Source organism: Phocoena sinus, chromosome 16 (assembly GCF_008692025.1).
Source record: "Phocoena sinus isolate mPhoSin1 chromosome 16, mPhoSin1.pri, whole genome shotgun sequence".
NCBI lineage: Eukaryota > Metazoa > Chordata > Mammalia > Artiodactyla > Phocoenidae > Phocoena > Phocoena sinus.
In genome coordinates, this window is record NC_045778.1 from 27,085,167 (window position 1) to 27,106,889 (window position 21,723).

Consider the following 21,723-nt stretch of genomic DNA (forward strand, 5'->3'; position numbering starts at 1 on the left):
TTGGGACCAAATTTCAGTTCAGCCTCTTAATGTTTGGGCACACTCTAGGTAAATAATAATAATAATAATAATAATAATAAAATAAGTAAAAGAATGCCTGAGGGAGCAGCTCTGCAAGCAGAGTGGGGTTGATTGCCAAAGGATCCCTGGAGGACAGGGTCTTGGAAGCTCTGGCCACCCATCATTGCCCCATCGCCTTTGAGTCAGCTTCGTTCAGAGTGTGGAGGACATTTTATACACGGTGGAAATAGGATGGGATTGGCGGTCTGGGGAGGTTTTCTTGTCCAACCCTATTTGTTCCAGCACCCTGCAGGTTGGATGCTGGTACGCGCATCTGCTCTGTCTTTTATGAGGTGATGTGCATCGCAGGGTATTTGGGGGAGGGTGGGAGCAGAGGAGGGGAAGCAGGAGAGCCAGAGGGGCAGCTGTTGGGAAGGCCCCTGAGCAAGAGGCTGATTGCTGTGATTATACCAGCGTGCTCTGACGTTGGGGTTTTTTTGGGGACATCTGAATCAGGCCAATTTCAGTCCAGTTTCCATTGTGCTGGGATTAGTCTCCATCATGCTAAGTGTACCAGCAAAGGGGAGCTGTTGGCAGAGTCCCTGAAGCCCCCAAAGCTGATTTGATCAGGAAAACAGCCACACGTGGGGCTTCTCGTGTGTGAAGCGTGTGTTTCAAGTTGCGGAAGCAATCATCGGATCAGTGACGCAGGGTTGTGAGCAGCTGGGTGATTTCCATTGGCCACAATTGTTTCTGTTCCATTTAATTTCCAGGTGTCCTACATAGGCCAGGACTGCAGAGAGATTCCAGAGCACCTCGGCAGGGACTGTGGACATTTTGCAAAGAGGCTTGATCTGAGCTTTAACCTTCTGAGGTATGTAACCTTCACAAGACACAGACCAGGCCTGGGAGGCCCAGTCCCCCTGGTAACGGCCTGCAGATAAAAGTCAGACATCCCAGCTCTGCATAGGGTACAGGGCTGTGAGACCTGTGGAACTGCACCGCGAAGGTTTGACTCTGCTTCACATGGTTCTCTGCTCCCCTCTTTGCGCCGGTGAAAAAGCAGCAAGCTTAGCATCTCACGTGTGTCACGAGAGGGCCGTCAGCGTCACTTTGCTCTTTTAATTTCTCACTGATGTCCATGCAGACGAGTTAGACTACTCTTGGGGAGAAAGTGAGGTAGAACCAACAAGTGCTTTGGGGGTGTTGAGGAATGCTTTCCTGGATAACTCCATCGCCCAAAGATTTGCCAAATCCCAGGTAGAGTGTTTTTGTGTGATGGAGTCTTTGACTTTTTATGAATTGGAACTTTAAATATTTGCAATGATGATTTCTCCCAGGTGGTATTTCAAAGTAATTACAACACTGTTGGCATGGGGTAGGTGGGAGGGAAACTTGAACAACTGTTCCAAACTTGGCAGAGAAGGTAAGGGTGATCGTCTGTATTATTCCAATGGAGAAAACAGACAGTTGTTTCATTGCTTCCTAAAAGATTTTGAATTGCGACTGGCTTGGGGGCTTCGGGGAGGGAGCTAGGAGGTTCTTGGAAAGCAGGTATCAGTGGGACAAATGGGCAGGGATCTGGGTGGTGGCTTTTCCTAACGAGGTGGTTCCACACAGAGGTTTTTCCTAAGTGTCCCCTTTAGAGCCATGCTGTCCTGGGAAGGGAACAAACTGTGTTAAGGTGGAAGGAGAGGTGAAGAGCTGGAATCCCACCCCGGGGCTTCTGTACTTTCCTGCTTCCATGCTGCCGAATGTCTTCTGAGTCGGGACACTTGGGAATTACGGATTCCAGAGAAGATGGACAAAATTCGGGGCTTTAAGGCACCAGAGGGTAGAGGGGAGTTGAAGCTAAGCCAGCAGAGCTTCTTCGGCTGGTGCTCAGGAACTCACAGATGAGATGCATGGTCTCCAGGGAAGGGGCGTCCAGGGAGTTGTGTTGCAAGTGAGTGGGTGCTGTGTGCTTTCTCTCCCTGATTCCCAAGGGGTTTGTGTGCTTCTGGAGAGATGTGGAAACTGAAAAGTTGCAAAGTAATACAGTGATGAGAGGATGCCAACAAACACTGACTGTAAAGAAACAAAGGATGGTTTTTCGTCCCTACCCAAATTGGGGACAGAATACACAACCTGGACTGGACAGTGCCTGAGACACGGGCGCCCCTTGAATAGCTCCCCAGGACAGACTCAGGCAAAGCGTTCCTTGGGGCATCGGAAGGAGTTCTTCCCATGTGACCGGCCTCCAGGGGCTTGGGGCTCTGTGGCTCAGGGGGTGGCTGCTTTGCTACTGGGAGCCCGGACGTGGGTTTCAGGAGGCTGGGCCCTGTGAGGGAGTGCGTGTCAGCAATCACAGGTCATGGGACTGGGCTGCCAGTTCTGAGGAAACAGCCGTCGTTGTCATGCTCCGGGCCCTGCCTCCCTTTGGCAAAGAAGGGGCTGGAATCCTGGGAGGTGTGTGTGTGCCGAGCGAGCTTGGTGGCGAGAAGGGGCTCTTGGCTCTGAGGGGCTGGATCTAAAAGGATTTATCACAGGAAATGACGGGTCCTGGAGGCAGGAACATTTTGTGAGAAGGAGGTCGGTGGAATAAATTCAGAGGGAGAGGAGTTAAGATTTTTATTAATTTTTGTTGCTGTTGAGGAGATAGATTTCTGTAAGTGTTGAGTTTGAGGAGTGATCCCTTCTGGTTAGGAACCTGTTCTTACCCCTGTTGTGGTCAATGTGTGGGTTATAGCTGCGTTGGGGCAGGGATGAAGTCTAATGGAAGGGTTTATATTAGGACTTACAAAGTCAGAAGGTGTTACAGACCACAGTGGAGAAAAGTAACCCTGGCTTGACATGGTTATGTTGGGATTGGCTCATCTTTGATGGTCTTATTAAGCTAACTCGGGGGCAAAGGGAGGTGGCACTATTTATCTTGGGTGTCAGAGGAAGATGCAACCTTACTCGGGCCCTGGTCTCTACCTCCAGCTGGATGAATATTCAAAGACGACTTAGATGCTTAACTAATTTCTCTTAAAAAAAAAAAAAATGGGGGAGGGGAGAGAAGGAGGAGAAGGGAAGAGGAAGATAATAAACTTACCTTCCAAATAGATGGGAATGTGACAGATGTCACTAGCCCACCAGGCTGCAGGGATCATCATACCCAAAGGAAATACTGTGAATCCCCATCCCACCTTCTGTAGGTTTCTTCCCAGCCCTGCCTTACTATTTCCATGGAATTTGGGGGAGCATATCACCCTGTATTTGCTCTCCACCTGGATTCACCATAGCTCCCTGTTCTAACTTTCTCTGCTCTATCTGCTGTTCTCCCTGTTGGCAGCTTGTCTGGCCCCACTTGGGACACCCCCTTCATCTCTCTGAAGCCAAACACAGTGTTACCGTGTATTATGCCAGTTCAAAGTGTGCTGGGGGCAATACGGTGGTAATTGTTGGACGCAGCAGGAGACACATTGGGGTAGCATTGTTCCTAGAAATCTTCTGGGTAACCCCCTTGCCCTAGAGACCTTCTTCCTGGCGATTCCTCTCATTAGGATCAGGTCTCCTGCATGTGACCAGGTGCCCCTCTTTCTCAGCCACTTTCTCGGCTTTCCTATGTCACTTATCGTCTTTCCAGAGCTGCCCTCAGAAACACAAAATTCTTATTACTCTGTTATATTCAGAAGAATCACCCCTCCCCTCCTTTTTATAGAGCGTCTCTGCAGGCTTCCTTTTCTCATCCAGAGTCATTTCTAGGTATTGCCTTAAATGGATGAGAGCCACTAATACAAATTTTGCTAATCTCATAAATCACAGAATCAGCTGCAGTCTGTTTGTGCTTCAGAGTACAGCTTGGTTTTAGGCAAGGAGTTCTGTTTATTCATTTCAAAATATTTAATACGTTCACATGGCACAGTCTTTAGGAGGAACAAACATGCAGCCAGTGAAAAGAAAGTGTCCTTTACACGTAGGTCCTTTTGCCTCCTGGTTCCCGTCTGCACTGCTAACTACTGGTAGTTGATTTCTGTCATCCTCCAGAGATATTCCATGCTTATACTAACATGAGAATTTCTCATGTGGCCAGATTTATATTCTTGCCAAGATGTTAGGTAAAACGGAGGCACCAGGCTTCAGTTAACCACTTGTGATAGGGTCATCCTTCTCTGTTGTCTATTAATTCATAGCCCATCATCGTTGTTAATTTCATTCATGAAAGTGATGTTTCTGCTGATGGTCTCTATGGCCACCTGTTCATGATGGAGGGGAGTGTGGTTATGGGTTTAAAAGCTCTGAACTTTTATTTTTTTCTTTCTGTTACACCTTAGGGTCTTGTCTCCTGCGTTAACTATGGTGACTCCATCTCTACCTCAGTTGGGTTGTCCAGTAGTAAACTCTGCAGAAAGTCGTGGAAATTGAGACTGTCTTGCTTCTATGACTCTGTCCTGGAGGGAATTAAAGTCCCTGGGCAGTATGTTCTCTGTCGGGTTGGAAAGGGAAGCAAGACAAAAGGTCCAGATAAAATTTCTGGCTCCCTTAAAAGACTCGAACATTCCTTACCTGCTCTCTCAGTCCAGACCTCATTCTTCCTGTTATGATGAAAACCAGGTGAACTGCAATGACTGAACTGGGACCAGCTCTCTGGACATGATTCTCAGGTGTAGGGTCCTGCCATCCCCCCTTTAATGGGCATATTAGGTACGTAACAGCCAAGAGGAGTGAAGTTGTGTCCCGTAAACTTAGATGCATTAATGATCAGGAATCCAATGTTTACATCTGCATGAGGTTGTACTTTAGATTTTATTTTTTGAAGACAGTCTTGTGAATGATGAAACCAACAATGATCAATTTAGAAATCTTGAAACACACCGCCCAGGTACCACCCGGGAATCACCATTGTTAACATTTTATTGTCTTGGAGTCTTTCATAATGCCAAATATTTTTTAAATGATGCTGTTACTTACATTGTGTTGGAAGCATATTCCCATCTCAATAAATACTGCATTACAGTTTTTAATGGTTTCTTATTTCTTAATGTTGGACATTTAGATTGTTTCCAGATTTTTACTGTTATAAATATCTCTATTATAAATGGCCTTGTAATACTCATTGATGAATGTCTCTGATTAGTTGTTTGGGGCAAATTCCTGGAAATGGAATTGTCAGAGGGCCTTGATACAGATGGCAGGTTGCCTTAAAGAGAGGTTATACCGATTTCTGCTACCAGGAGTATTTGAATATCCATTGTCCCAAACTCTTACTTGAACTCGTTTTTGAGGTTTTCGTATTTTCCTTTACTTCTGTGATCAGTACAGAGAGTCCTCTGGTTCCTTGACTGAGCCAAAGAGATCTCGGTAATGAGTTGCTCCAGCTTTCATCTTCCTTCTCCCCTGACTGGGAAAGGGCAGTGTTCTCTCTGGTGGCCCGTTTCTCTCCCCCAAGGGCCTTGAGTGGGTTGGGTGGGTTGCCTGCGGAGCCTGTGAACACAGTGGGCAGAGCAGAGCTCCCGTGGCACACGGTGGTAAGCACGTCTGTGTCAATCTTGCAATAAAATTGAGAGGGCTTAATTGATCTATGGCAACAGGAAGCTTACGTTTTAAAAATCATTGGCAGTTGTATCTTACTTAGCATCACTCTGATAAATGTACTGGATGGGAGAATTGCTTAGGAGAAACTTCCTTAGGTGGGAGCTTGCTGCTTCTCTGGCTTTGTCCAGGATGACAGTGATGGGCTGGGGAGTTTGGGCAGCTCCAACAGAGAAAGGGTGGCTCTGTCCTCCCTGCCAGGGAATGAGGTGGACAACTGGTACGCTGTCAAATCTTCGAGGACGGACATACCACCATGTCTATGCCTGTTACTAATGCTGGACAAAACTGGGCCTGTTAGCTTGCTGCTCAGTTGGGAAAATGGGCAGTGTAATGAAAGGAGCCAAGGCTTTGGGGTTAGGCCGCCCTGGCTTGAAATCTTAGGACTGTCACTCACCAGTTGTTTAACTGGCCTTGGGCTAATTACAAAAATGCTGAGTGTGTAAAGTGCCTAACAAATTACCTGGCACGTAATAGGTCTTGAGTAAGCAGAGCTATGGTTAGTGCTTAAACATGGCGCTAGTGAGGCTAAAAGCCAACTCTTAGGGGCCCTCCATAGGGCCATTTCACTCTCTGGTCGTCATTGGGGTTCCTCACAAACATTCAAATTTCCTCTTTAAGCATATGGTATGTTTGCACATCTTTGCACCCTTTGGTATAACCAGTGGCAGAAACTTTAAGAGCCAGTGCATGACTTGCCACTTTCTCTTCTGCTTACTATGATCATCAGTCTTGGGTTCTGAGCGTAAATGACCGGAACCCCTTGCTGACGTATGTTGGATATAGATTGTAAACGAGAAATTTGTGTTACAAGACGTGAGGTTGTTTAATGCAGTGTAACCTAGCCTATTCTAACTGGTACAAATACCTTAGTTTTCCAACTGTCTGACATTGCATAGGCTAAAGCCCACTCACCTTGCTCACATTTTTTCATCTTTCCCGACTGGGAGCGTTCCTTTGTTCATATCACGGTTAGGAATGAGTAAGAGAGAACTCCCCGCCTAGATTCTTAGGAGAACAGCTGGAAGGGCATGTTCTGTTGGTGTTGGGTCTTCATCAAACCGTTTCTTTGCAGTCAGGGGCCTTGTTCGTACTTGTTTTCAAAACCCAAATGTAGTGGTCTTACTTGGGGAGCTCACTGATGTTGGTTTTGGGTTGGCAACAGACCTCATCATGTTTGTGAGACTTGAGAGGAAGAGATGATGTTGGGAAAGATAGGCTTTAGGAAGAGAAACTGTTAGTGAATTTTCACAGTAGTTCTAGGGCCTTGATAAGCCCTGAGTGATTCAAGGAGGTGAGGGTCTATGTACGTTGGAAGCAGTGTTCTCTCTGATCTGGGCAATGCTATGAAAAGCACCTTTTTTGTTCCCAGAATATTATTGGCCATTCTAGTGTCTCTGGCTACCAGCAGAACATACAGTCCAAAGGTGAAGTGGACAATGACCTGGCAGGTAATATTTGATGTCTCGATAGCAAGACTTTGATTTCCTAGACTTATGACCCTTTCTAGAGTGAACTTTGTTACTGTAGAACCACCAAAAACAGTTTAAAGGAAAACAGGAAGGGAGGGAAGGAAGATGACCCAAGGGAGCAGGTAGGAAGCCACTGCGAGTGAGGTTTATGTGGTACTTTGCTGCCTCCCTCCCCCAAGAATGTCCTGACTTCATGGATTTCTACCCTTTGGCCAGAAAATAGGGTATCGAGCCACAGAGTATAAGACTGAGCTGGGGAAGTGGTGGGCCTTCGGAGCGAGTTGACTGAGAGACCCTGGGGCTTTCCTGAGGTTCAGCTTTCTCATAAATGGTGATGTTCCCTATGGCTCGCAGTGTGGTTTAGAAAGGGCTTTCATAAACCTTGTCTCCATATTTCCTACAGTGTTGCCTGCAGGATGAGAAATTCGTACATTTGTTCAGTAATGCCTTTTATTTCTCATCTCACCCATTTATGTCCTTCAGAGCCTTCGGTTTAATTTTCCTGTTTCTGTAAAGTTTCTCTCTCTGAGCTGTTTGGAGCTTGGGCCCCCCGCTCTACCCTCTCCCCCTGCCCTGCTCTCCGCTCTGAGGTCATTGCACATGCAGTGGTGATGCTCTCTCTTGTCAGGGTGGCTGTTGGAAGCAGGGGTGATTTTCGGGAATCGGGGGAGAGACAGGCGAGTTTCACCCGTTCAGACTCTCTACTCACTGGCCTCCTGTCTTCTAAACCATGAAGTTCTATCACAGTGATGGCGGCGGGGACTCGACTAGCATTTAGTGGGTGAGGCCTGGGGTGCTAAATGTCTTGTAGGGCATGGGACAGCTTTAGACCAAAGAACCCTCCCTCCCCCACGCCAGCTGCACCCTGAGGAAGACCTCTGAGACCTGTAGGAGAGAGCTTGGGACTGGCTCTCTGATGAAGTAAAGCAGCCTTGCAGATGAGTACCCAGAGGTGACTTGCTCGGCCCTGCAAAGGAGCCCAGGGACAAGGGGTCAAACAAGTGACATTAGACACCATGTTTTTTTTCCTTATTAATGAGCATTATTATAGAGCACTTGCTACATGCCAAGGCTGGGCAGAACACCTACCAGGTGTTAGCTCATTCAGTCCTCCCAATAGTATTTTACAACGTAGCCACTGAGGCCCAGATAGGGGTAGAAATCTCCCCCAGATCACAATGATGGTTAAATGCTGGGATTAAATGGCCCTGGTGGTTTGACTTCAGCTTTGCAGTTACTCTAGACTGCTTCTCATGGTATAAATCATTGCTTTCTTTGTGCAAGAAGATGGGCGGTCATTTCCAAGCCTATATTTCCTTGGGGGCAGGGGAGTTTGTTATATAAAATCATGAGCAGCCTGTGGAATTCACGGAAGCTGGGTCAGAGTGGATCCTGCAGCTCCAAGTTGGAGACCACAGAAGCCTCAGGGGTGTCCTCTCTCCAGTTTCTCCCACACCTTCCTGATTTGCAAAGTTTGGTGACCTTGTGAGGCCTGGGCCAGCTGGGAGTTGGGGGTTCCCAGAGACCACCTCCTCTGCTTTTATTGCCTCCTCTGGGTTATGAGGCGTGGCTCAGATGGTTACTGTCAGGGCAAGAAATGGCTCAGCATTTGCCATGGCTCTACTGTCCCAGCCTCAGGATGGGGAGCCTTGAGATGGATGACTGCATGCATGACTTTTGATTCTGGAGGGAAAAGAAGAGTGTGTGTGTGTGTGTCCATGTCTGTGTATGTGCTTGGACATGTACTCACTAGCGTGCACACACCCACCATGTGAAAAGCCTCTTTCCTCTTGTCTCCTTGGGGACTGCTGTGCTGGTGATTTCAGCTGTTCCCTGCCCCTTTATGATGAAAGGGGAGTGATTATGTATTTTGCTGGGTGTCTGTGTTTAATTGCAGGGATGTAGTAACTATGAATTCTCCCTGGCGGAGACTTTCCTAATAAAAGCTCTCTCCTGTCCCAGCTGCTTTCTCTTCCCCTTTGCACTCACACCCTCATCACTGCCACAGCACAAGGTCACTTAGGATTTTAAATGAGGAGGAGACATACACACACATGCTCAGGTTTCCTTTTAGAGTTTAAAGAAAAAAAGACACCCCCTCCTCCAGACCCATCATTATGGGGATCAGCTACGTGCCCCCCACCTTTGCCCCACCTCCCCTAAGCTCCTCTCTGAGTTTATACAGGACCCAATTTTTCAGTCTCTTGGGTGTCTGCTTTTTCTCTGGTTCTGAAGAAATAAGAGACGGGTATAGCAGGGAAGACCGACAAAAGAGCTTTTTGCTTTTTAAAAAATTCCCAGAACCATTTTTGAGATAAAGCAAGACTTACTAAAAACAATAGGAGAGGAGGGTGGGAGAGGGGGTGTTAACCCCCATACTGCCTAGTTTCTGCAGCTGGAGAAATGTTTTTTAAAAATGCACCATTGTTAAAACTTTTTTTTTCCCCTGATGGATTTATTTATAAGGTAGAGAAATATTTTCCCCATAATTGGGTAACTCTTAATAGTAGCAATTGCATATTTATCAGTGTGAGGGGCTATTATTAATGTAACTGTCAGACCCAAACACATTTCTGCATTAAATCCATTTAGTATGTGCATTATTCGGGCTCGAATGTCACCGGGACATCAAAGCCCTGTAGGCATGGAGAGCTCAGTGCCCTGCTGTGGCTGCGGAACAGGCCCTTGATCAATAAATGTAACATGTTAATGCAGAGCAAATAGAATAAAAGATTTCTTTGACAAGACATGAAAAATCACCTTGTGGCAGCTGGCATGTGATGCCGTTTCTGGGGAGACACTAGCAAAGTTGATCTGACAAGTAAAGAGGAGAGATGATGGTTGTAAGGTGCTTTTGTTTCAAACTTCTTTCTTGACCTGTCAGGTTTTGAAGGCGCCTCAATGGCTCTTTTTTGTCATGTGAAAATTGTAGTCTTAGGTAGTTATGAAGCAGTTATCTCTTCTCAAATTGTGAATGCTGCTGTTTAATTGATTCACTTAGCATTTGAAACTGTCACGCATTAATAATTGCGAAATCCTGTAGATACGGCACGAGTGTGTCACGCTTAAATGTGTAGTTATCAGAAAATTAATATCCTTAATGAACCGGTGCTTTCAAACTAACATTGCATGAAATCTCTTTTGCCCTTTCATTTGCCGAAGCCACATCCGCCAGTTTGCCGAGAATCACCTCTCGACAGTTTGCTTTCTTGATGCCCGACAAATGCCAGTTTTGCTGTGGGTACATCGCCTGCTCAATGACAATAAATATAGTAATTATACTGGAGTTAGTAATTAACATAATTGTAGTCAATTACGACAAATACAGTGCAGAGCTAAATAAATGAGACGGGAGAAATTAGCAAGCTAATTGATTTATCTTTACTTCGCTTTCTATTACAACTGGCAGGGCTGTTTTTCTTGGGGAGGGGGAGGGGAGGGGGGAAACAGCCCCACAAGGATTGTTTACAAGTAACTGATTTTGTTTTGAAGTTGCTTTGTCTTTGACATATTATTACGCATCACCCCCCACTCTGCTTACAAGAAAGAAAAAAGGAAAGAAAAAGAGAATTTAAATGTCAAGGGGACATTTTGTTAATTTAACTACATCAAGCTGAATGCTGCAGCTGAAGGAAGGCAGGATTTAGCTTTTGCTAAGGCTTGAGGAGTTATGTTGTCTTCTCGGCTATTGTCCTGGTAAAAGAAAGTTTGAGAGAGAGAGAGAGAGAGAGAGAGAGAGAGAGAGAGAGAGAGATCGTCTCCATCAGCTAGGAGGTGCTTTCCTGGATGGTACATTTGGGGGTTATATGTGCCGCTGGCTTGGGGTGAGAAGTGGATGTATTTTACTTGGTTCTAGCCCCACTTGATCTTGTTACGCCTTCTTCCCTGGGTACTCTGGGAAGAGACAGAGGAAAGGAGCGGCCAGGGTTGCTGCAGAGGGCAGGGGAGGGGCTCCAGCGAAGACCCACCCTCTCTTTGCCACACTTCAAGGCTGCCCAGGCTCCTGGGCTGTCGCACTCCTGAGGCTGCCTGGAAAGTTGCTGTGGGGTCTCAGTGCCCATATGTTTCGAGCTGGTTTATTCTGTGCTGCCTGGAGCCTTGGTTAGTGGTGTTGATCGTGCCTCTCTGTTCTTTGTTCACCGCTTTTAACATGACTGCTGTTCATGCCGCTCAGGGAAAACCTGTGCATGTTTTCAGGCTTGGGGTCGCATCTCAACCCTGTTTGTTCTGTTTCTTACAACCTTTAGAAACAGGATTTTTTTTCCCCTCTGCCTATTGACACAGGATGAGGCTAGAGGCCAGAGCTTTTTAAAGGTTGGAGAGTTTAAAATCTTACCCTGGTCTCACCCAAGGATAAAATTGAGTGCTTTCAGGACATGGCAGTTCAAGTATTCAGCATCAGTTCTAACCTTATCAAAGCCCCAGTTAATCCCCTGAAAATGAAGCAGTTTAACAAATTAGAAATTTGTTTCAAAGCCTTTCCCTTGGCTTTTCTTGAAGATTCCACTGGATAAGTTCCTAGTCTGATAGGAGCGGGAGTCAGAGGCTGCAGTTTTATTTGTATGTAGGCGGTACATATAACCGTGCATAACCTCGTGTGGAATTCATTCTTTCTGTGGCAGTAAGATACTGCCTGTATTGTGGAACACCAGGATGTACTCAGCCACTGCTTAGTGTGGTCATTCTTCATGTGTGCTGCATTTGGAAATCAAGTTCTGATATGAAATATTTATATACAAGGAATCATTTAAATTATTTAGAGTTTGCAGGCATAATGGCCTTTCTGATGAAGTCTCAAATTATTTTAGTAAATGCATGGACCTTCTGAGCGGAAAAGACTTTCATAGTTGGAGGGGGGGTGGGGAATGATGCTTGGAACTCAAGCCTGATTTAGTTTGTTACGGGTCAAAGAGGAGTCCGTGATTTCTATGTGTAGCTTTGTTTTCCAAAAATAGATAAATTCCAGGTATCATATACCTCCAGAGAGAGCTGTGAGCACTTGTGAGAGGCAGTGAGGGGCGTGGGCCAAGAGAAAATGTGTGAAGAAAAACCTTTTTGCTGTTGACCACTGTCAAAATGCGGCGTTTGTAGTATTGCTGCTGTCTGTAGTCTCTGCTCACCTGCTGGTTTTTAGACCCTGTCTTTTCTCCTGAAAGGCGCTCAGATGTAGAGCAGATGTCAGTCAGTGAGAACATAGGATGATGGCAAAGGAAGCCTCTTTTCATTTTTATTATTTTACAATTAAAGTCACCCTAATTGGAGCTAGCTTTATTTTGCCCTCGTACTACTAAAGAAATAACAGCACGGGGCATAATTTAGATGAATTCTTTTCAAACAGAAAACAGAATGCTGTTTGCAAAGTCTCCATTTTTCCCAAGACTCTTCAGTTTCACTGAGACAGACACCCATATAGCTGTTTAAATATGTGAGTTTTGAGGTGCTTTGTTCCTCAAATTCGAATTACTTTTTATATTTGTTCAGCAGCAGCTCTGATGATTGCATCTACTAAAATGCATTTTTGTGGAGTTGGTGGAGCAGGAAGCGAGAGGGTGTGGAGTTCGTTAAGAGCCTTTGTCCGTCCACCTGAAAAGCTGGATGACGGGCACTCGCCCACTTGCCCATCAGTCTTGGGGGGTGCATTGGAATTGCCTGGTGGAGTGTGCATTTTATTTCAGGGACTTATTTTTTCAGAATGAATTCCCTGTCCTTTCTAAGTGCATCACTATGGTAGCTCACCTCCTCAGGATTCGAAACCTCCCAAGAGCAGTGGGCGATCAGGACCCTGAGGGTGAGCCTGAGAGGGCAGGCTGTCTTCATCTGTGCTGACAGTTGAATCATGGGTCTGTCCTGGTTGGCGCTTGTGAATTCTTCCTCAGACGCCTGAGCTGGACTAAAATCACAGAAGGATAACCATCCTTCCAGTTGTATAACTGGTTGTAGCAAACCAGTACCCTGAATTCTGTTCTTGGAGGCTGGGCTCTGGTGGGCAAAATCAGCCTGACCTGGCGTATAGAACGGAGGCTGCCAGTAACTCCCGGAGGTCAATTCTGTCCAGTGTCCTGCCTCTGAGGAGCACTGCATTTGTTGTAGCCTGTGATGTGAAACTCCGGAAGAATGACTGTAGGGGTAAATTTAACTGTAGAGTTGAAGGTTTTTCTTATCTTCTTCCTCTTTAGCTGGTGGGTGGAAGTCAGGCCTGGGATGACATGTTTTGGAGAATGCCTGCAGGGTTGCAGTTGGGCTTTCTAGCTGCCGTGTACAACCATGTGCACCCTCCATGGATGCACTTTAGGGCCAGGTGGTTTCCAAGGTCTTTGAGAAACCACCTCATATGGCCATGACCTAGATTATCGTGCAACTGAGTGGAGGTGGGGACTGCTTAGGATAGCAGGGTTCCCCGGAGCTGTCTGGAGATGTCTGCAAGGGCTGAGGACTTGTATCATTGTTCTTGGGAAGTCCCTTCCTGTTCATTATAGATACATAAATATTCAGTGCATACTAGGTTCCCCAGTACCTGGAACTTAGAGATGTGATATACCCCTTTGCAAAAGCTTGTATGCTTAATGTGGAGATAAGGCTAATTCAGGTGAAATTATTAGAATAATACAGGGCCGCAGCCAAATCTACCAGCAACTTTGAGAATTTTGTGGTTCTTGCCTTTTTTTTTTTTTTAATATCTTTATTGGAGTATAATTGCTTTACAATGGTCTGTTAGTTTCTGCTCCATAACAAAGTGAATCAGCCGTACATATACACGTGTTCCCATATCTCTTCCCTCTTGCGTCTCCCTCCCTCCCACCCTCCCTATCCCACCCCTCTAGGTGGTCACAAACCACCTAGGTGATCTCCCTGTGCTGTGCGGCTGCTTCCCACTAGCTATCTATTTTACGTTTGGTAGTGTATATATGTCCATGCCACTGTCTCTCTTTGTCACAGCTTACCCTTCCCCCTCCCCGTATCCTCAAGTCCATTCTCTACTAGGTCTGTGTCTTTATTCCCGTCTTACCCCTAGGTTCTTCATGACATTTTTTTTTCTTAGATTCCATATATATGTGTTAGCATACGGTATTTGTTTTTCTCTTTCTGACTTACTTCACTCTGTATGACAGACTCTAGGTCCATCCACCTCAAAACAGATAACTCAATCTTGTTTCTTTTTATGGCTGAGTATTGGGAAGCATAGTTATTCCATCCACTGTCTGGAAGCTTGATCTGAGTTAGAGAGCAGCTTTGGGGAGCCACATGTGGAGAGGAAGGGTCCCAGCCAGCCAGGCTGAGCAGTTAACTTGACCCAGGTGAGCCCCGGGGTTGGTCCCAGACAGGTCTCCCAGGATATCCACAGGACAGCACAGTTCAGTTAAGTGCCAGGGTCATACTCTCAGTTCTTATGCCCCCGAAGGTCTCAGGAAGGGGGACTTCTTCAGAGGAAACGTCATGAAAAAGACGGGCTTGGGCCACTCTGAAAAGAGAGCAGAGTTTGCCACACTGGTTCAAGATTTCTGGGCTGGGTAGATAGCTTGCACAGTGTTGGGGCTTTGGGGCCAGGCTTGTCCTGAGTGGAGATGGGGAGACCCTGATCTGTGTGCCCTCAGGAGTTTGTGGGAGTCCAGGAGGAGAGGAATGGGAGAGTAGGGTAGGTTCCTTCTCTCACACACAGACACAGACGCCTGTGCTGTGCAGCGTGGAGGTGGTCCTGGGATGGAGAAGCTGGGTAGGGAGGGAGGCTGGTCAGGCCAGAGTCTTGGGGGAGGCCATTCAAGTCAGGACTCCGGGGAGGTTTGGCTTCTCCCCGTCAAACCTTCACCCTGCAGTGAGAGGCATGGGGCGGGGACACGCCACCTCCAGCTGGTGGAGGGCAGCCCATTCCCTGGCTGAGCAGGGCCCGAGTGTCGGCCCTGACATGCATACGTGGCAATTACCCTGTTAGAAGGGTCACGGTTAATGGAGTTCTTCTAGACTGCTGCTACGAGTGCGAGTGTGGGGCTGCTTAGCACCGGGCACGGCCCTGCAGCTCATTCAGAAGGGGAGGAACCGAAGCTTGAAATTTCATCTTTCAGAAATTATATTTATTATTGCTTTTCCACATCTCAGTGTTTGTGCAGTGCTGGCATTTGGGGTGCATTCTCCCCTGGGAGGACTTGCATGCTACTGGTTCTGTGAATGCCCTGGGGTCCTTGCAGTAACTCTGCCTCTCCATGGAATGTAAGCTTTTCCAGGATGAGTCAACATCTTCTCATTCAGGGGTGCCCAGAGCAGGGTTGTGCACATGGTAGGTCCCCCGCTGTTGGAAGACGCTATCTAATCTTGGAATTCCTCACTTGCTACAGTGGATGTTTAAAAGCATGATACTAGTCTTAAAAGGTAGCAGTAACTACCATTCATCCATCAGCCTCTTCTGATTACCTTCTTAAGGCCTTATGGCAAGCTAGGTGTTCTTCACAGTTTAAAGCTGGGAAATGAAAGTGTGCCGAGTTTAAGGGACTTCTCCCAGGGTACACAGCTGGTTGTGGGGGAGCCAAGGTCTAAGTGCAGTTTTGCGCAACCACGAAGCCTACCTCCTCGGCTCTCCCATCGGATTCCGTTGTGTTTCCCACAATTCCAACTGATTGTTGTCCTTGAGATCTTGCTGAACTAGTGTAGGTTGGTAACTTAAGTGTCAGAGAAGAGCAAAATTGTCTTCCAGGCCCATGAACGGCGGACAACTCTCCCCCCGCCCCCCGTCAAGGTTGTTGCTGGTTTTTCTTCCCAAACTTATATTTGACCTTATCATATTTCAGGGGAGATAGAAACTGCAGGCAGTGAATCTTTACATCAAACACTAGTAGTTTAGAAGTCTGTAGAAAATTAGGTTGGGTTAACTTGTCCTGTTCCTTTAGGAAGATAAACAAGAACAAAAATAGAACAAACTCCCTCTGCTCTTAATAAGGGGCCTCTGGGGGCTGGGCCTCCACTACTGCTTTTGGATCCATCTCAGGTGTGAGTCCTATTGCTGCTGCCGTTAATCTGGACACAGCCCTTCAGGAGGCGTGAGTCTGTTTTCTTATCAGTTACAGGCAAAGCATATTGTCCCCTTTTCTCCTCAGGGTGTCTCTGGGTTGCACAGGAGATAGGTTATTTGGATGCAGATGCTTTGTAAATCGCTAAACACTACATAACTGATGCATTTTTCCCGGTTTTATTGACATGTGATTGATACATAACATTGCATTAGGCCACGATGTACAACATAATGACCTGATAACTGCGCATATTGCAAAATGGTTACGACAATAAGTTAATATCATATGATGCATCGTATGATGCATTCTTGTCATTATAATTTTTTGTTTTGAATGAGAAACTGAAGTTTTGCTAGTTTGAAGCTCAGTCATTGTTGGAGACCACGAAGCCAGAGGACTTCTGTCTGGAGCTGATCTGGTAGAAAAACAGTGAGATCATGAGACAGGATACCTGACTATTTGTCTTTACTCCATCACAATTATCTGTGAGCTACTGAGCAAGTCATTTAATCTGTGTTGTGATTTTTCCAGACAGGGGATAATACTCACCTATCAGCGTTGTGAAGATCAAATGAAGTACTAAATGTAAGGGTTTTGTTCCTGTAGGTGATGTACCGAAAAAACCAGCTATTCCCCAAATCGTTAATTTCATTTTTTTGACTCTTGTGTTTTTTTGAGCAGACTTATCTTTGAGATTATTGTGCTTGGGCTCATGTTGCATTTGTTGTTTGTGACTGGTGTACAAATCAAAAGGGAAATCGTAGTCCTCCAGTGTATTTCCTTGCAAGGAGCATGTGACTATGTTCTATATATCCATAAGTTTCTTCCATCTGATTCTCTTGCCTTTACTAAAAGTTTGCCTTTTCTGTAATTTCTGATCTGCGTTGAATTGATGGGTTCTGTCGTAACTAACAGGATCTGTGTTAGCTTTTTCACAAAAAGGGCTTCTTAGAGCCTCTTCCCAGAATTGTAAAAAATCACGTTTAGGTAGTGCATAGAGAGATAGAAAGTGGAGTTCTGAGATTGGAAGTACAGTCGTCTTTTAATAGTAATTCAGAGTATAAACTAGTCAGATGATAGAGAAGGTGAGGGAAATAGATGAGGAAAGGAAAGTGGACCAGCCAATCTAGAGAGAGAGAGACGGCTCTGGATTTTATTAGTCAGTGTAGCAAAGAAATTTCTGTTGGCTGTACGAAAGCATTTTTGTCTGCATCTGTGAACTGTTTGTGCCGTGTTGAGCTGTCCACTATTTAACCGTTCATTTCTCCCACATACACAAGTACTAATAATGACGTAACATCAGTTAACTAGTGCTTAGCATTCTCTCTCACTGAACCCTCCCAACTTGGTGATTAAAAAAAAAAAACTGTTTACAGATAAACCAAGGCTTAAATTGATCAAGTACCTCACCCAACGTCCCATGGTAAGAGTGGAAGCCGCGACTGACCTGGCCCCCGCCCCCCGCCTTTATCACAGTCCTCCACTCCTCCCGTGATGCTCTATGCTGTGCTTCATAGACCCACACGCTGTGAGAGGGGTAGAGGTAAGTTGGTTTAATCCAGTAGTTTTCAAAATTATTTTTCTAGTGGCAGGATCCTTGTAAAACAAAATTTTACATAGAAAGAACATTATGAAATAAAAAAGGCTTTGGTATTTTGGAAAGTGAGTCAGCAAAAGCAATGAAGCTGTTCAGATGAGCACTGGGCTTGATATTGAGGTGAGAGACAAAACGCAGTTGGATACTTGCCCCAGTGTTCAGATGATTCCCGCATTTGGTTTTGAGTGTGCAATATGTAAATACTAGTTCACTCAATACATAGTTGCAAACGGTAACAGTTTTTTTCCCCCTTAAATTTCACCTTGCAAATACCAGGAAATGTTTAAACTAGACAGCTGTAGGAAGAGACTCAAAGATCTGCCCAAAACGAGTTAATTTGACAGCACAGGATAATACGCTGTTCTACAGTGTGTTGAAATTTGGTATCAAAGTACTTGAGACAACATACCGCTCTTAAATTAGTTGTTAAAAATCGTTAAAGTAATTTAAAAGTTAAATTCGAATTAGTCCTTGGGAAAAACTGAGAAGCCCCTTGTGGAACCTTAGGGTTCTGTGGAACACAGTTTGAAAACCACTGGTCTGATACTTTCTTTTAACATAGAAAATTGAGGCCCAGAAAGTGTAAATGGCGGGTTGGTGCTGGGAAACAGCAAAATTGTGCCAAAGAAATGTTTACTTTCTAAAATTGGTTTTTCAAGCTTTTTCTCTGATTATAAAGTAATCATTTTATAAAAATACAGGGAAAATATACAGAAGGAAATTGCGAACTATGAGCTTAGTGCTGAAAAAGAAACCAGTATTCCACGCTTAACATTTGAGCACGTGTAAGTTTTTACAAAATTGGGTTCGGGCTGTATATACAATTGGCATTTGAACAACGTCGGGGTTAATCCGTGTATAACTTGTACTTGACCCTCCATATCCAGGATTCCTCTGCATCCAGGGATTCAACCAACCGCATTGTGTAGTACTGTAGTTCTTGCTATTGAAAAATATCCAAGTATAAGTGGACCCGTGCCGCTCAAACCTGCGTTGTTCAAGGGTCAGCTGTAGAGACTTGTATCCTATTTTTTTCTCTTAATGTTATATCATGTGATTCAGTTTTCTTGGATAATGTGGTTTTTCAGTGATTGCGTAATATTTTTTCACAGATGCACCATAACTGAGCCATTTTCTTATTGGTTAACATATACGTATGTATTGTTTCCCACTGTTACGTGTTAATAAGAAATGCTGTGATGAACATCTTTGCCTATAAATCTTCTGTTTCACTCTTCTCACTGTTTCCTTAAGATAATTTCCCAAAGAGTGAAATTACTGAACTAAAGGTCATTAAAACAGAAGTCTTCCCCAGAAGCTTCTATCTGACCCGTCATCCATCTCCCACAGGAGAGTCTCAGGTGTGGTGTTTTCTCCCTGTAGGAGGTATCAGATTCGGGGGGTGGGGGCGGCCTCAGTGGGAGTGATCATCTCAAGCATCTTGACCTAAGTCTCTCCATGCTTCCTCTCCAGAGGCCAGATGCTTTGTGTGTGCTTAGGCTGGTTCAAATGTGGGTAAATCTGAGATCTGCCTAGCGTCTGGGAGGTCCAGCTCACCTCTGAGTCCCTGTGTTGTCCCTGCCCACTGTGGGGACCTTGGAGCTCCGGAGGCCCTTTCGGGGCAGGTCTTTGGCCAGTGGGGTGTCAGGCCCCCAGAGGTGGCCAGGCTTGTGAGGAGGTAGAGAGAGGAACCCAAACCATTTTCAGCCTTTCCTTTTCAAATCCTACCTTTTAAGCATACCTACATTTACCTGCAAGGGCAATCGTTTTGCATTTTAATGACAAATCAAGTACGCTAACTTGCATTTGAAACGAAAGTGCCTTAAATGTCTCTGGCTGTCAGAATGAGATGTTAGGAGCCTGATGAAAAGCGAACAAAGAAGACAAAGTATGAAGCCTGGATACAGTGCAAAATGAAATAAAACCTTGTATGGCCTGTCAGGGGTGTCAGTTGATATTCATATCTAAAGCACATTATAGCATTACTTTGCAGCTCATAGCTTACTCATCTGTCTTTTTTAATTCATCACATTCGAGCCCACATCTTTTAAGTCTCGTGTGTCAACAATGGGAGAAATCTGTTAATTGACAAATGAGTGTCACAAACGTGAATTGGTGCCTTTACATCAGCGGCAGGTGTAGTCTCTTTTGTTTTTTGTTGGATCTATTATTGGCATAAGCCAGTGTAAGACATCTGTCTTTGTCGGAATGAGAAATGACAGGCCTTCTTGGCTGTCATTGTCTTAGTGCGCGCTCATTCTGTGAGATACTGTATAAAGATAAAATGTCAGTTAAAAGAATATGAAAAACTATCTGGAGGAAGTCCTTAAATTACTCAGAGAGGGGATCCGGGAATTGGGACTGGAATTGAAATCCGAGTGTTTCAGTTGGTATCTATCACACCTATTTAAAAATAATATTTCCTGAGTAACAGGATGAGGTTATCAGGCATTTAGAACGATGTTATATTGTCCTGGTATAATTAGCTTTATAAGGTGGGGAGAAAATCTACCTTTGGAAGACAGGAATTTATTTATTATCAGGTCATCTCCCAGACAAGCACAGAATTGTCTCAATAAAAACACTCCAGGTAGGATTCTGGGTGTTGATTTGCATGTGTTTTGCAATATTGAAATTGTTCCCCTCCAATTTCTTTTTCAGTTATACTCCTATCTGAGCCTGATAAGCATAATGAAATAAAAAGCAGCAGTTGTGGAGTGATGAGACAGTTAGTGGGGAGAAAACTGTTAGTTTCACTGAGCTCCTGGTGGGTTTAGAGGTGCAGGTGAGTCTGGACTCCTAAGGCTGTGTTGTTAACTTGTTGCTGGTGAGAGAGGAGACAAGGTCTGACGGTGGAGGAGTGGTCCTGCGCCCCGTTGTATCCGCAGGATCTGGGGAGCCCCTAGAGGTGTGGGGCTGGTAAGGACACCTGGTTATAGGATGGGTAGACTCTTAAGGCATGCTTCCCAAACTTGAGTGTGTACACAGATCCTTGAGGGTCTTGTTAAAACGCACTGTCTCATGCAGTAGGTCTGGCCTTGGGCCCGAGCCTCTGCATTTCTAACAAATTCCCAGGTGATGTTGATGTGCTGCTTTGGAGACCCAACTTGAACATCAAGGAGTTCATTTCAATCTTCTCACAGACCATCTGGTGGGCTCCTGTAGAGAGCGTAGAGTTAAGAGGAGAGGCAAGGCTTCGGGTGCTGGGATGGACTAGACAGTTCTGGATCATTCCTACATCAAAAAGTTATTTTCTGCAGAAGTGTTTCTCGCGCCTTCAGAGGAGGCCCAGACTCATTGATTTTTCTCCAACTCTATGTGGCTGGGGGACAGGCCTCTTTGAGTCCAAGGTACCCTGCCTTCTCTGAAGGGGTTGGCACTGTGTGTGTGTGTGTGAGTGTGTGTGTGTGGGCATGCACGTACATACACAATGCACCTAGGCTCGCTGTTGTGTGGTTGAGGAAGGGCATGTACTGAACCTCACATGAGTGTTGGCAGAACCTGTGTGTTTTTGTGTGCACCTTGTGTATTTGGGGATAGGCATGCAGCAGGCCTGAGTGTACACTATTTGTGTGTGATTTATAAACACACATGTTATACGTTTACATAGCAGGCATGTACCAAACTATGGGAGGGGATGTGTGCATGAGAGTGAATTTGCTCAGTGGAGCGTGAGGGATCCTTAGCTGATACTCATTTGAATAATCAGATCGATGGGATATATGTAGGGGAAGAAAATGGCATGAGGATCCACTGCTGGGGCTGCAGCATGCATGGTCTTTTGGTGTTATTAGTCTTGGGTAAGCATATTTCCCTCCAAGGTTCCTCCTGGCCCACTGCCGTGGAAGCTGAGTGCAGTGTTTATTTTCCGATGGAATAGACCCTTGGCAAAGTTAGACAATCCTATTGGGATCTGGGGAAGTCCTCAAATTATCATCAGAGGATCAGGAAGGGCAAATTACGTGGAGTCTGAGGACTAGACGCTCTCCTCCCTTTTCTTTTTATTTGAGCTACAATCATGACTCAGAGCACAAAGCCACCTCTTTTCTTTTCATGTAAACTAATAATGAAGTAATGTGTAATTGGGAGGATGAAACTG

At 45.4% G+C, this 21,723-nt stretch overlaps 1 protein-coding gene across 2 annotated transcripts in view; it reads left to right on the top strand.

Moving 5' to 3' along the window:
• Window positions 1-21,723, top strand: part of LRMDA (leucine rich melanocyte differentiation associated) — a 1,257,159-nt gene that overhangs the window by 152,725 nt on the left and 1,082,711 nt on the right. For both annotated transcript variants that reach the window (XM_032608114.1, XM_032608115.1), the window contains one exon: window positions 774-874. In XM_032608114.1, coding sequence (XP_032464005.1) covers window positions 774-874 — 101 coding nt within the window. The remainder of the gene's footprint in view (window positions 1-773; window positions 875-21,723) is intronic.